The sequence below is a fragment of the Colletotrichum godetiae genome (genome assembly GCF_030913485.1).
Source record: "Colletotrichum godetiae strain CBS 193.32 chromosome Unknown BDP55scaffold_99, whole genome shotgun sequence".
NCBI lineage: Eukaryota > Fungi > Ascomycota > Sordariomycetes > Glomerellales > Glomerellaceae > Colletotrichum > Colletotrichum godetiae.
In genome coordinates, this window is record NW_026851347.1 from 15,123 (window position 1) to 28,756 (window position 13,634).

A 13,634-nucleotide genomic window follows, 5' to 3' on the forward strand; every position below is an offset into this window, starting at 1 on the left:
TGCCTTCTTTCGAAATAGAATCGCACGATGTTGACCCCGCGAAGTCCGAAGCAGAGCGAGCCATGGGTCAATGCGATAAGCATCCATCACATGTGTGCTTCCTTCCGACCATAAACATCACTGCCAAGTGCTGTCTTAGCTCGAAATACTCGCACATTCCGTCACTGGCTTTCCCGATCTGGCAAATAGACTCCCTGAGAGGCACATCGACCATTCCTGTGTAAGCGAAAGCGGCAGCCTATTATTGCGCACAAATTCATTGCTGAGGTGAATCAATGGGGGTGGATATGTCTCAAGACCCCATTCACAGGCTCATTGTGATGAGAGACCTGCAGGATTTCCCAGCAGGGATATAGAAGACGCCTGCGCCGCATGGCAGGGGCAGTGTCACATCGTGACTTGGCCACACCCGATTCCGCCCAGGACCCTTGACACCACGCAGAGCTAAATACGCTAAAGGCCTAGTAGAATAATTGTCACTTCCCTTGGTCTTTCGTTTTGTTCAAAGTTTATCGACTTCAATTCTTCCTACGGATATAACAGCCTCAGTAAAACATGACGTTAGAAGCCTTTGAGACAGCTCGCTCGAGATTGGCCCGTATAAATCATCCGAGCACGCGCGGGAGCAAGCCGTCAGGAGCGCGGGTATGCACCAGAAGGGCTTACTATGCGCACGACATTTGGTTGTGCCTGTAATCTCGTGCCAGTGGAAATACCAAATTGAACTTGCCCTCTTGACGCAGCAAGATACGAGATTGGCCAGTAGTGTATTACAACAGGCGGCACTCTCAGTGCCGTGCTGACTTGCAGTCGTGGCGCCCCCTCTGCGCGCGGGAGGAAGATCGCCGCAAAATGCGTCTTTATCAGTGGAGGTAAGCCATCTAGAATGGGCCGTTGGGTCGTGTGATATAATTGGCGACTGGCTACCTCAGATGTCAGCTCGCGTGCTAGTCGCTGAGCACATCGGATGACATCCAACTCGCGAGATCGCGAGACGGGACGAACAGACTGGCCCCGGAAGCCTCCCGCGCGGTCGCGCGCGCCAGGCAACGGCTCGGGCTTGGATTGTCTATTTGACAAGAACAAGGCAGAAGGAATCGGCTACAAGGGGGACATTTCAGCCGGCCAAACTTGCCTTCAATGGATTGCCCGGATCCGGAGTGAAGACTGGGGAAGTCCGTAGAAGTGGAACCTCAACGTTCCTAAGCGGGCATTTGACAGCGGGATGGCCCCATTGGTTCATGAGCTTCCTTAGTGGCTTCGAATCTCGACCATGTCTTGAAGCCACATCCAACTCCATACGAGAAGTCTTTAGTGTCATGATCTCGGTCCTTGAAGCGGGCGTCTCGCGGGGGCTTGCTACAGTACCAAGCTGGCCTCCGTTGTAATTGTGCCTTATCAGCGTGGTTTCCTTGGGCTCGCATTCTTCACGAAAGAGTGATTACCCCTCAAGTCCTCAATACTAGTGCAATTTAACATCTGTTTGTCTAAGAGAAGCCATTCTGGTTACAACTGATGTATCGTGAGGTCCCCGTTACAAACCAAGACATGAGACGGAGACATCGAACGGTAATGGGCTCGTGTTCGATTTGCCGCCTTGAAAAGGCGACTGGTCAATTGAAAGCCACTGTGCTAATTGAGAAAAGCCTCATATACTGTATCAAGCTGATCACTCTGAGACTAAGTCTACAAACCAAACTCGAACAGACTGCCTGATGTCTCCCTCCTCGAACCTTATCCGCATATCGGAGCCGGCCTGGATTACACCGGGTCAGCCTCCGGGCGCTTTATGCCATGCAGACAGAGTGGCTGACAAGGATATAGCGACTCGGGACTCGATGAGCTATACCGTCTAAATTGCCTCGCAATACCCAACTGCTTAAGGGCAATGAAAACTACGCGCAACATGATCCATGTGATCCCGATTTTATAAATACAAACAAGTTATTAGTCGGCGACTAGTTTCCACGTCTCTTTCGACCAAGGCTTGAGTACCTACCTTAGGTATTCTAGCTACCACTGCTGCCTGCATCCACGGGTCAAGCCCTCCGCGGCAGAGAACCACAGCCAACCGAACCAATTTAATCTAAGGACACAAACCCTAGGGGGCGGACTATGTAGCGATACGTCGGGAAAGAACGGGGTCTTTTTCCCTAGGATCAACATTGTGACACAAGCTATGCATGGGCTGGATTTTCTCTAAGTGGGCGGGCGTACATACTTGCCGAAACGTGCTTCCGAAGGCGTTCAAAAGTGGAAGAAGCATTTAGGGTCTTGAGGTTGCTGATCACCCTTGCCTTTGCAGACATATTCCACCAGGTTTTCGGGTATACATGAGGCCCTTCGGACCCGTCGGCTCAGTAATGGTTGTAGGTCAGCCATGCATGTTTCTTGGCTTATAGTTACGCCTTTCTTGGAGTAATCAAAGGGCTACTCCATTCCACAATGACTTCTCACGTCATGGGTAGCAGAAAGTTTAGAGACAAGGTGGAGCCTCAGACTACGTGTTACTAAGTGAAATTTAGCAAGACGGAAACCAGCCTCAATCACTGAGATACTATGCGAGGTACTTGATTGCAGCAGTGTTCGCCACATGCAGCATATATCGGATCTAATATCGGATGACCTCCACACAAAGATCAAAAAATACTTCAAGCTCCGCGTACAAACACTTCCCATACTCAAGTTACTACGATGCAGATCTCTATTGCCTCGATGGTGGATTAGTCATTCCTTCTCTAGGTGAATACATACAGAGAGTCGGGCGGCTCTCAGAATCTCGACTTGTCGCTTGGCGATTAACAAGCAAGGTTCAGCGTGATGGACACTAAGAGTGCGTCTTCTTCTCCCAGCTATTCAAAGTCAGAACTTTGGTGTTATGAAGTATTCTTCATTTAACTCACAGGTCGAGGAACAACTTCCAAAGGATAGAGAACAAGACACCCTGGAGGCCGTTGGCTAAGATTCGGGTCTTGAGACCACGTCCTAGGAAGCCAAGGAAGCCCTCTCTTTGTATGATAATCTTTGCTGCTTGAGCTGCAAATTGGAGAAAGTTGTGGTCAGTAAATAAGATATTTGATAGAAGTTTGGTATGGTTCATCGGGAGAAGATTCGACTTACAGTATGAAATTTGCGTGTCGTTGACTTGTCTGTAGGTCTTCACCACTCTCAGCGAGTTGGAGACAGAATCAGAGATGACGGAAGCACAAAATCCAATGAACGCAAGACGCAAAAGCCACACGAAAATGTCGCTCTTTTCCGGTTCGGGAATGTTGGCGGAAAGGTAGTTGTACTGTCATCGGTCGTCAGCTTGGATTTCTATGTGCAGGATGTGGGAAATGTTTGACGTACGGTTGCAAACCAAGGGTAATGGCCGACGAACGTGGCGGCGGCAGTCGCAAAAGCTCCCCACCACAAGCTTCCGATACCATTTGTCTTTACACGTTGTCTCAGGATAGCGGTACCTTTGGCGCCCTGAGCCTGCAGCGTCGTCTTGAGAGTATCAATGGGAGTCAAGATCATGCGAAAAGCAGCAGCACTGCAGAGTCAAACCAGATTAGTACTTTGATGGGTCTGTGTTCCAGGAGATGAGACTGAGGTAGATGTAAGCTTACCAAAGAGAAGCGAAGATGGTCTTGATCAAGGTAGGGAGCTGGTTTAAGAACGAGTTTGACTCGAGAAGTGCAAGGATACCGGCGTTAGCGGCAGTGTCGCCGAAGCGGGAAACCGGCCCTGTTCTCCAGCATGTGAGCACAGCTCTGACAGATTCAATTCATGAGGGACGCTGCATGCACCACGTACCCTGGATCAATGCGGCTCCAATGCCCTGGTAATACCTGCGCACACCTCCATCTTCATAAAGAGTGCGAGTTGCCTCCCTGAAGCCAGACCCAAAGCGATACTGGTAGTTCATGATAGTTCTGATGGGCTAAGTGACAATCTACGATTAGTATCGTTGATGCTTCCTGGCAGCAAAACATCGGCTTCCACCTAGTCTCCTTTACGTACCATGAGTGTCAAAACTTGCAAGACCATAGCCGCGGCGCCACTCAAGCCACCGCCCAGAGCTCTCATAAGAGCTGCTTTGAGGTCAAACTAAGCGGCGACGAGTTAGTTATTGATTTGCTAAACCGATCGTCCGACCGACTCACGTTGGTGTCTTTGGCATCAATCCAGCCTTTGATAAAAACAGCGAGAACGAAGATGGCGAGAACTGCCCAGAACGCTCTCCATAGCCACCAACTGGTAGTCCTCTCTTTTTTCTCTTCTCCATCCTGGCCCGTGATAAGAGGCACTTGTTCAGGATCCTGGATGCCTCCGTTGGCTTCATTGTCGTGGCTCTGATGCTCTGCCGCCTGCTGGCTTGATCCGGCCTCGGCGGGTGTCCCCAGGAGCGGGGTCCGCTCGTCCGACTGCTGCGGCTGACTTTCTAGGTCTTTCTGTGCTGCCATGGTTTCAAATGCAAAAATTGGTGACACTCCCCGGTGATTCCGCTGACGTCGGTAATTGTGTCGTTGACGTTGATGAAGGCAAGTCGCGGCTCCCGGGCTCTTACTAATTGATAGCGGTTTCGCTATCGCGTACATGCGGGGGGTTATCGCGTGCTTTGAAATCCGATACCGTTGACGCCACACCTTGTTTTCAGCCACATCTGATTGTCACAGGGGTTAACTTGGGATGATCTCGGAAGTCTTGACATCATCAATCTCAGGACCGGAATATCTAGCGGTTTTCGTACAATTCATAGTCAATTGCGGAATGCTGAATTTCATCTACAGCGCCAGTGGATTCTCACAAACCCATCACAACACGTCTACATGCGCCTTCAGCCTGCCGACCTGATGAACTTCAAAGCTCCATTCAGCTCTAATGGCATTTTCTCCGACCCGGACCACAATTTGCCTGATCAGGCAGCATGATAGTAGGCAATCGCTCAAGCAATTGATATTGGCAGTATCATTCACTAGTTACTTACATCTAGCTATTGGAGGGAGAATTCCGGCCTTCATAGAACCTCCAAAACCCTGGCATGATAACGTGAGTACATGTAAGTTATTACTCAATGATCTGGGTCCCAGGGTACCTCATCAGCTTTTTCCAGCCCAGTGTAGCGAGGCCACCGAGTGAATCCTTCGTAGTGGCTTATTGTGTGTCTTAGTAGTGGTCTGCGGAGCAGAAGAGAAGTTTTGCGACTCTGCTTCTGTCTTAATAGGGGAGTTCTGTGCTAGACTCCTGTCTTTGCGGCCAGCTTCAATTTCTCTGCATGATAGCTTGGACTGAATTAGATGCGACGTTACCACCAGGAGTGCACCCAAAGCCATGATTCGCTTTATGGATTGGAATTCGTGAACGAGTATTAGTAGGTATTATGGTCGGAGATGGCGACTGGCTCTGCAGCGTACTAACACACTGTAACCGAGGGTGTTGAGTAGACATAAGACTTCAGAGGCATTTGAAACTTAAATACCCAAGGCACACAGGCGGCATGTCACAAGGTCATCAGGGTTCAAGTCAGCCCAAGTTCGTCAGACTACCAGGGTTTTTTTTTTTAGAGAAAAGCTTAACGCTTTTGTTCTTTTTAGAGTGTTCAGAAAGCATGGATACTCCTGATCGTTTCCACATTCAAAGATACTTTGCATAAGGTAGCTTGAGATAGTTCGAGACTTGGTCAGTCGATGATCATTCCACGAGTATAGAGGCTTACAAAATTCGCAAGAATGCCGGAAGACGACTTCAGCAGCGTAAATAGGCCTACCTAACAAAGGTAGGTAGCCCAATCACAGTGTCTGTTTAATAGCGAGTTCATGAAAGTGCAAGCCAATGCAAACAGACCGCGAGGTTCCCATAATTACTTTGCTTTTGGCGTAAGGGCTGGCCGCACGCAAGCCACCACGAACGTAAAGAGCAAAAACCTCGACAAAGGCACCTCAGGTCCGTCCATACAGCCTCAAGACGCTACGGCACCAGCAAAAGAAGTCATCTCACCCCCAAGGCCAAGAAGTACCTAATGCCGAACCTATATTTAGCCACCGCTCGAAATACGTACATACCTGAAGGCTAGAAAGATAGCTACAGCAGACCTACGACAACAGTGATCGCTAATAAGCGTTGCCCACACCATTAACCAAAGTTGGACCCATGTCCTATTAACCGCCAATACCTTGGATAGCGGCAGTGCATCCATCTTCAGTATTTCTTAGTTCTGCTTTGTGTTGATATCATTCATGGGCGGATATAAGGGGAGTGAGGTCGGATAAGTATGTAAAACCTTATTACCCCTTCTTAAAGTACGTACATGTATTTACACCGTCGAGCAATTACTAATAAGACCATAGCCAACTTGGTTGCGCCAGAGATCCATGTAAACCCACCGAGGAAACAAGTTGTCAAAGAATGCCATCCTCTACCAGGATCTGTCCGTTGAGGGGTGGCCGGCGTATTTGGTGTTGTTGCTGCTGCTGCCACTGCTAGCAGGGGGCGGCGGTGTCGCTGCCTCTGATGTTGCTGATGGAGGAGCAGCCGGATTTGGTGCTTGTGCTGGTGGTGGTGTCATTAGGCGGTGTAAGCAATATTGACTATTGGAGCAATAGCGAATCAAGAAAAACATCTCTTAACGGAACTGGGAAAGACGGATGGAGGTGTGCCTCACACCTTGAGTGGAAAGAGGGACACACATACATCTATCGCCTAGCGGGAAGCTATTGGTCCATGCTCTTTCTCCTGGTGATTTTCGTGGAACTGAGAGAAGGAACTGTGCTTGGTGGCACTCACTTGGTGAGTCAGGTATGTGTAAAGAGCAAGGCCGGGACCCCGGGAAAAAGGGACATGTGACTGAGGTAAAACCTTCAGGTACGTCACAATCCAAAGAGTGATCAGCTTGGAAGGCACTCAATATTCAATCGGAATGGACTTTCACTTCTGGAAGGACCGTCACGTCATCTAAGACATGCCAGGCAATAATAGCCCAAGATTACGACTGCCAACATCAAGTGCAAATCGTCCGGCCGCTGTGCTCCATGATGGGGTCACCGCAAGACTCCGTCACGACGGACAATCTGGAAGCTTCTATTTTGCCTTCTTCTGTTAGCTCGGCTTCTTTTGTGGACTGCATTGCTACTGCTAGTATGGTGCGCCACGCACTCGTCCTTCGTTTCGGCGGACAGCCTCACATCCACTTTCCTACAATGCTCACTTGATAAAGGTAGAGCAAGAAGTGTTGAGGCGCTTATAAATATCGAATAGCCCTTGAGACCCCTTCGCTCTCCCCATCCTATCCCTGATTCCTCTTCTCTTTAGACGCCGACTTATCTACTCTCACCACTTTTGTTCGGTTTTCCCGTCTTTCAGCAACCAAGATTCACCCAGCTTCGCCGGTTTCTACCTCTACTCGTCTTTAACTATTCTCGTCCCTTTTTCTTTGCTTCGTTGTTTCTTCTCGTCTCCATCTTCTGTCACCCGCTGTCACCCGCTTCCCTGGCCTTGTCTTGCCCCGTCCCGCCTCTGCTCTGGGTATATTGCGGCTAGAATACGATAGTGACTAGAAGCTTAGCACATTATGCTACCTACCACCCATATAATCACCAGCGGCTAACTTTTAGTACCGCCGCCAAGTCCTGCGCCGCTCGCACTGCCGAGGATAGCTCCGGGGGGAGCGAAGCCCCTCCGCTGCCCCACCCCGCCCCGACCCCGACGACTCCTGCCTCAGGCCCGGCGCCGCCAGCAGCAGAACATCCGATAGATGAGGATGATTTTGCACGCCGTGTTTCCGGCCGCTTTTCACTTGGCTCACACAGATCGGGTGTGGTCTTTTGTGGGATCAGCTTTGGCTAATGGTGTGGGCAAAGCTTGTTGGCCCTGTTGTCGTGGGTCTACTGTGGCTGTCTTTCCGGCCTTCGGCATGTCTGTGCTTCGCGCGGTGTCCAAGTACAAGAGCGGCATCTTTGCTAAGAGGAGGTGATGAGGGGAGTTTCTTTTTGGTCTTTTTTTCTCCCTGGGGTTGCTTATTTGTGTTTTTGTGTTTGTTTGGTGGCGCCTTCGGGTTGGTTTAATGTTGGGTGGAAGATGCTTTTTCAAGCTTTTTTATTGTTTGCTATGGTTGTGGGGGCCGGCCCTTGGCCAACCGCCATTAACTGACGGCAACTTCGCTGTTTGACTGAATCGGCTTGACCTCACTTCTACTGAGGTTTCCTTGGCTCTGGACGGGCGTGTTTTGATGGTTCATATTTCTGGTCCTTACTGGAAGGAATCCAAGTGAAGAGGCTACGAGGACCGGGTGGGAACTTTTGGAAAATGAATATGGGGCGGACCGCGGCGACGCCTGGTATGCAGGTAGTCTTGGTATTTACCCCTTATGTTGGACCCGGGATTACCGTGTCAAGATAGCTAACGAGCCGGAAAAGATGTACCCTTGGCTTTTTTTTTTTGAGTTACCAGGCTGATAAGACTCAGAGGATTATTACTCAAACGTTATGTGTTGGTACGGCGTGGCTCGTCCGTGGTGACTCAAACGTAACGTAGTCTGACAATGTCTCACTCCGTTCATTACAAATTACATCCAGGAATCTCTTCACTTCTGACCTGTGGCATCTATAAAGCCTTGATATTCGATGTGTAAAGAATAATGATACATATAGAAGTGAAGAAAGAATAGAACTTAGCCCAGGGGCCATTTGTCAGGCCTCGGGGCATACCTTTGACTCCAGTATCTTGGGTAATGTGGCAACCAAGTCTCAACACAGAGCACTTCGCCTTTAGCAAGTCCCAGAATCGCCTTGCTCGTGTAGCATCACAGATCTCAAAAGTATCAGAAGACATTCAACTCTCAGAAATAGGTTCAAGCACTTGCAGTAACATAAACCGTGCTGATAACTGTGCTTCGTGGTGGGCATCGCGACTTCTTTGCAGTGGTCGAAGGCGCGGCCGTGGCGCTCAAAGTCGTGGGTAAGCTAGAAGTTGTTGCCACCAACTCACTAATCTTGCTCTTTAAAATTGCCGATTCACTTGCGCCAGCTGTATATGTAGATGCGTACGAAAACGTGGCGTTCGCAGAAGGCATAACTGCGGAGATAAGGCTCGTGGGCACGACGACAGCCGCCGAAGATGAAGCATCTTGCCCTCCTACTGTTGAAGTGACTGCCGAGAGTGTCCAAGGCGTAGCTGTCGGAGCCACACTTACCCCTTCTGCGGTGACGTTTCCCACAAGGGCCTGGGGCCATCTTGCCGGTCCGGGCATCGTGAAGTTGACAATCCACGGACGGTACATGTAGAACTCGATACCGGGCTCGTAACCATCGTATAACCCGGGAATCTTGACAGTCGGGCCAGGGACCGCGGTGCTGCTACTCTCGACTTCGATCTGGGCGCAGTTGAAGTAAAACTCGGCACCACCAAAGTCTCCAGCTCCATGAACGCCAATGTGCTCGATTCGCAAAAGATACTGCCCGGCCGGCGTCTCCTCGGGCAACTTGAACGTGAAGTTTCCAACGTTGGTGACACCCCATTCGATGCCCTCGCTAGAAAAAGACTTTGGCCCAAGCTCAAAGATCTTGAACCAGTCGCCGTCACCTTCGTACTCGCGCACGTCACCCGGTGCTTTGGAGAGGTAGGCCTGCATGGGACCCGGATGCTGAATCGAGCCGCCAAAATTGAGGCCGAAGCCCACCTCGTCGCCCGCCTTGACCTTGTAGACGCCCGTAGTGGCGGCGTGCTCCATTGAGCCGGTCCGGCATCGGAGGTCGGTGCTGTCGTAGCCGTTCTTGAAGGGCATGTAGTTTGCGCTGTTGTCGCGGACGTACTCGTAGTATCCGGTGAAGTTGCCGTTGGCGATCAAGTGAGGGAAGAAGTAATGAGCGGACGCGCTGGAGACTGCTGCAGCCAAGGCGAGGAAAGTTGAGCACCGCATGTTCGGCGAGAAAAGGAATAAGGAATGGAAAGGCAGATTTGCCAAAGTGATAGAAAGGAATGGACTGAGTTGTTACGACCCGCGGAAGATGAAAAGATGCCGTTATGAACTGAGGATTCGAATAGCGTTGGCATGTTGATCACCTTATACTTCGCCATGCTGCCGGCAGGAGTCCGACATCAACTTCGACTGCCGAATGCCGACCTGACGTTTGTAAGTGGGCCAAGAGCATTAGCCCCCGAGTCTAAGATGAACCGGTGGTCCTGTCATCAGGCAAGCTAGCGGGACATCCCTTGAACTTTGACGGTCTGTTTCAACGGGCCGGTGGGATGGCATGGACGAATAGACGCCGCTGTCACCCATGAAATACTCCGTAGCTCCCGGGCATCTGAATGGTCCAACATCACCTCGTCACGCCAGCCCTGGTCAAAGGCGTCGACTAGAGTTAGAATGTGTCTAGGAAGCCAGCAAAGATAGGGACAATTTACGCGCACTCACCTGAGTGGTGCGGTAGCCCGCTTGCGGCTTTTGCGGGATATGCTTTGGCGCAACCGTAACGCCGGGTGCCGGTGAGGTTAAGAGAAGAGTAGCAAACAAAGTTAAATGGATCGTCGATCCTTTATTTACGCGAGGCAGGTTTGTAACTAGGATTGTGAAGGGAGCTTTCGAGATTTTCTGACATGTCAACTATTTCACCCCCCCTCTAGCACAATCTTGGCTCAGAATACCCCAGCCTGCTTGGATATCACAGTCTTTCTCCTCGCATGTGTATTCAACATCCGAAACCCTGAATTTTGAAAATTGAATGCAGACAAAAACTAAAACCCCCTTTTTGCACTCTGATCAGCAAAGTCATTCACATAACAAACCTCCCATATTCAAAACGAATTCCCCCTCTTATATTTCATGCTTCGTGTATTTGCGCTGATTTTGTAAGAGGGTCTGACCAGCAGACACAACTGCCTCCTCCCAACCGGCGTGATTGTCTTTGTAATGCTATAAAAACTGTCAGCTGACTTTTCATTAGAAATAAATGGGCATCAAGGAGAAATGGAAATTAACTCACTCTCTTGAGGCGATCCGTTGTCGTGTAACCTACGCCACATCCCAACACACATCGGTTCGTCTTGCGTTCCTCTAGGCTTAATACACGGTCAGTCGGAACCTTGGCATTCTTTCGAGGGGTTTTCTTGGTCTTGATCGCTCCTTTACCACCGCGCGGATTCTTCGGAGCAGGCTCTTCAAGGTCGGAGCCTGAATAGGGCTGTTGTGAGGAGCTGGGGGCGTTCTTGGGTTGCTGAAGTCCCTGGGGAGGAATGTCGTCTCTCACAAAGTCATCTGGATCCGAACTACTATGCGAATCTGATCCTTCCTGTTTTCCAGACCCTGCATTGTCCAAGTCCATTGGTTCCGGGGAGTCGCCTCTGCCTTCCACTTGTGCCTTCCCTTGCGCCCGAGCAATCTGGACGACGACGTCTCCCAAAGCGTCGATGGTGGCTCTTTGCACATCTTCCCAACCCTCGACGTCGTCGCGATTGTTGGTGTCGATGAGGAAATTTGTAATCATGTATTTAAGCTGGTCGCGATCAAGGAAGTCTGTTACTTGCGCCATTGCCAGTACTAACTTAGTAGTTATCAAATCTGTGTTCAAGTGGGTTATTAGGATTCGGGTTGTACTTAACCTTGTTGGTTGTGATTGTGTTGTTGGTGAGATGCTGAGTTCAATATGTTGTGATGATGATGGTTGTGTAATACAATCAGGGTCAAGACGGCTAAAGTTCATCTATATATCCTCCCAGTCGTGGGCACAGATACTTTGAAAGCCACTAAGCAAATTTGAAAACAAAGTCGGCAGTGCCACAAACAATAAGGACTGAATGACAAAGATCGATTGATGGTTATAACCTTGAATAATGGTCGAGGTCCTACCTCACTTGCCAATGAACAAAGGCGACCATTCTGTCAACGAAGGTAGTTCGGACGGTCAGACAACGTCCTTATGGATTCACTGTCACTCGCCAGTGCTGAATCACTGGTGAAAGCCGACAAAGCATGTTGTGGATTCGCAAGCTTTTATCTCTCTGCATGCTTACTCGATGTTCTACTACCAAAGATTCCGGAAATGCACGTTCTCTCGGTCCGTCAAGTCTCTGAAGTCCGAATCCAAGTGTACTCGGTCACCTCTCCTCGCAGCATCCACTCGGTCTCTCCTTCGGTTCTCACTCCAACAGTACAGCATATAAAACCCCATCGTGAAAATGCTCGTGGCGTACGAGACCGGCCTGGCGCCCGTGCCAAGCAGATAAAGCGGGGCCTGAGCCGCCTTGAAGAATTGGGGGCCGATGATGTTGCTGATGCAATATGTCACAAAGACAATGGCGTTCGTCGTGACCTTTTTGTTGTGGCCTGCCGTGTTGGCACTATGCATGTCCAGGCCAACTAAGTTCTTCATCAGTCTCGAAGATCTTCGGCTTCGAGTCTGCATATGCCAAACATGGGAAAAGAGAGAAAATGACTTACCGATATACAGCCCAAGATAGAAATGAGACCAACACAAGGCCCACAGCCTCGCCGAGTAATCATCAACCGGCAAAGTATACAACAAAACGATAGCAACCATCCCAACAACCAACCCACAAACCACAACCAACCCTCTCACTTGCACTCCCTTCCCAAATCTTCTCACGCACCAAAACACCTCAAAGTTACAAATATAGCCACTCAAAGTCTGCAAAACCCCCGTAAGCAGCGAGAACCCAGGCACACTAACAATCATCGTCAACCCTCTGTTCGGGATAGAAATCCAGACACTGAAAGCAAACATGAGCCACGTCTTCGGATCAACCAACGTCCCACCAGACTGCCGCCTCGAAAACGTCTTCTTCTCAATACCCAGCTGATCACCACGCAACCGCTCCACGGTCACAAACCTCTCCTTATCCGAGATTAATTTCACAGAGACGGGATTATCCGGTAACAACACACCCGCCACCACACCATACGCAATCGAAATTCTATCCGTAAAACAAAAAATGAGCGCCAGGCGTTCTCACCAGGAATAAACCCCACAGCCCAGCCTATCGCCCCCGTGATGATGGTCGAGAGGCCCGTGTAGAATAACCCCACGCGGACGGGCTGTTCTCGGCGTGTATACCACATCGTCATGATAATAAAGTTCCCTGGCGCGACGGGGGCCTCAAGGGCACCGAGTAAGACGTGCGTGACGAGAGGGAGGACTTGCGTAGAATGCTGAACCGTCCCAAGCGTGTTGATCTCCTTTCAACCCCAAGTCGTCGCGCATCCCGTACAGGGCACCCGTGGACGGGGTGACTTTGTCCATTGCCGGGAAGGTGATGTTGAGCCATAGCATGGGCACGAGTCGGAGATCAATTTTCCACCGTAGCTTGACTTCCTCTTGCCGATCGTAGTCCGGCTCATTGGCGAATTGGTCGACAAGGTGCGCGGCAATGTCACCGCCTCTCTCAACGCTGTCATTATGGTCTCGGATGGTCTTTGCGTGTCCTCGTGACACACCGACTGCAGCATCGGTGGAGTCTGGGTTCTTGGACTGAGTCTTCTCTCCTATTTTGTTTGTCATGGTGCCGGGCATTCTCGAGATACGTCGTTGTGTATCTGGGCTTGGAAGCCTTGAGAATGATCGGGGTATGAAGCCGTACAGCTCGGCGACATCGAATGAATCGATACAATGATTCCTATATCTCCAAGAATACGA

General features: G+C 50.2%; 5 protein-coding genes across 5 annotated transcripts; all 5 read right to left on the reverse strand.

Annotated features, from left to right (window-relative positions):
- Positions 1-2,899: 2,899 nt before the first annotated feature.
- BDP55DRAFT_567738 (mitochondrial carrier domain-containing protein) lies at positions 2,900-4,451 on the reverse strand (the record flags this gene model as incomplete). The annotated part of the gene is made up of 7 exons (XM_060570615.1): positions 2,900-3,036; positions 3,121-3,292; positions 3,352-3,538; positions 3,615-3,732; positions 3,802-3,928; positions 4,009-4,095; positions 4,152-4,451. 7 exons carry the CDS (start codon positions 4,449-4,451, stop codon positions 2,900-2,902), a joined length of 1,128 nt encoding a protein of 375 aa, XP_060421984.1.
- A 485-nt stretch (positions 4,452-4,936) lies between these two features.
- On the reverse strand, positions 4,937-5,482 carry BDP55DRAFT_686320 (uncharacterized protein). Its single transcript, XM_060576508.1, has one exon. The coding sequence runs from the start codon at positions 5,319-5,321 to the stop codon at positions 5,088-5,090; it is 234 nt and encodes a 77-aa protein (XP_060421985.1). The 5' UTR covers positions 5,322-5,482; the 3' UTR covers positions 4,937-5,087.
- Positions 5,483-8,412: 2,930 nt separating this feature from the next.
- Positions 8,413-10,024, reverse strand: BDP55DRAFT_686323 (glycosyl hydrolase family 61-domain-containing protein). Its single transcript, XM_060576509.1, has one exon. The coding sequence runs from the start codon at positions 9,899-9,901 to the stop codon at positions 8,834-8,836; it is 1,068 nt and encodes a 355-aa protein (XP_060421986.1). The 5' UTR covers positions 9,902-10,024; the 3' UTR covers positions 8,413-8,833.
- A 774-nt stretch (positions 10,025-10,798) lies between these two features.
- Positions 10,799-11,513, reverse strand: BDP55DRAFT_774131 (uncharacterized protein; the record flags this gene model as incomplete). Its single annotated transcript, XM_060581200.1, has 2 exons — positions 10,799-10,897; positions 10,968-11,513. 2 exons carry the CDS (start codon positions 11,511-11,513, stop codon positions 10,799-10,801), a joined length of 645 nt encoding a protein of 214 aa, XP_060421987.1.
- Positions 11,514-12,005: 492 nt separating this feature from the next.
- BDP55DRAFT_708900 (major facilitator superfamily domain-containing protein) lies at positions 12,006-13,511 on the reverse strand (the record flags this gene model as incomplete). Its single annotated transcript, XM_060578112.1, is given in 5 exon segments — positions 12,006-12,340; positions 12,422-12,915; positions 12,966-13,137; positions 13,157-13,389; positions 13,432-13,511. 5 exon segments carry the CDS (start codon positions 13,509-13,511, stop codon positions 12,006-12,008), a joined length of 1,314 nt encoding a protein of 437 aa, XP_060421988.1.
- Between the last annotated feature and the right edge of the window lie 123 nt (positions 13,512-13,634).

What these genes read in the sequence shown, in the direction of transcription:
- BDP55DRAFT_686320 (XM_060576508.1), bottom strand. Translation starts at nt 5,321, where the DNA reads ATGGCTTTGGGTGCACTCCTGGTGGTAACGTCGCATCTAATTCAGTCC.
- BDP55DRAFT_686323 (XM_060576509.1), bottom strand. Translation starts at nt 9,901, where the DNA reads ATGCGGTGCTCAACTTTCCTCGCCTTGGCTGCAGCAGTCTCCAGCGCG.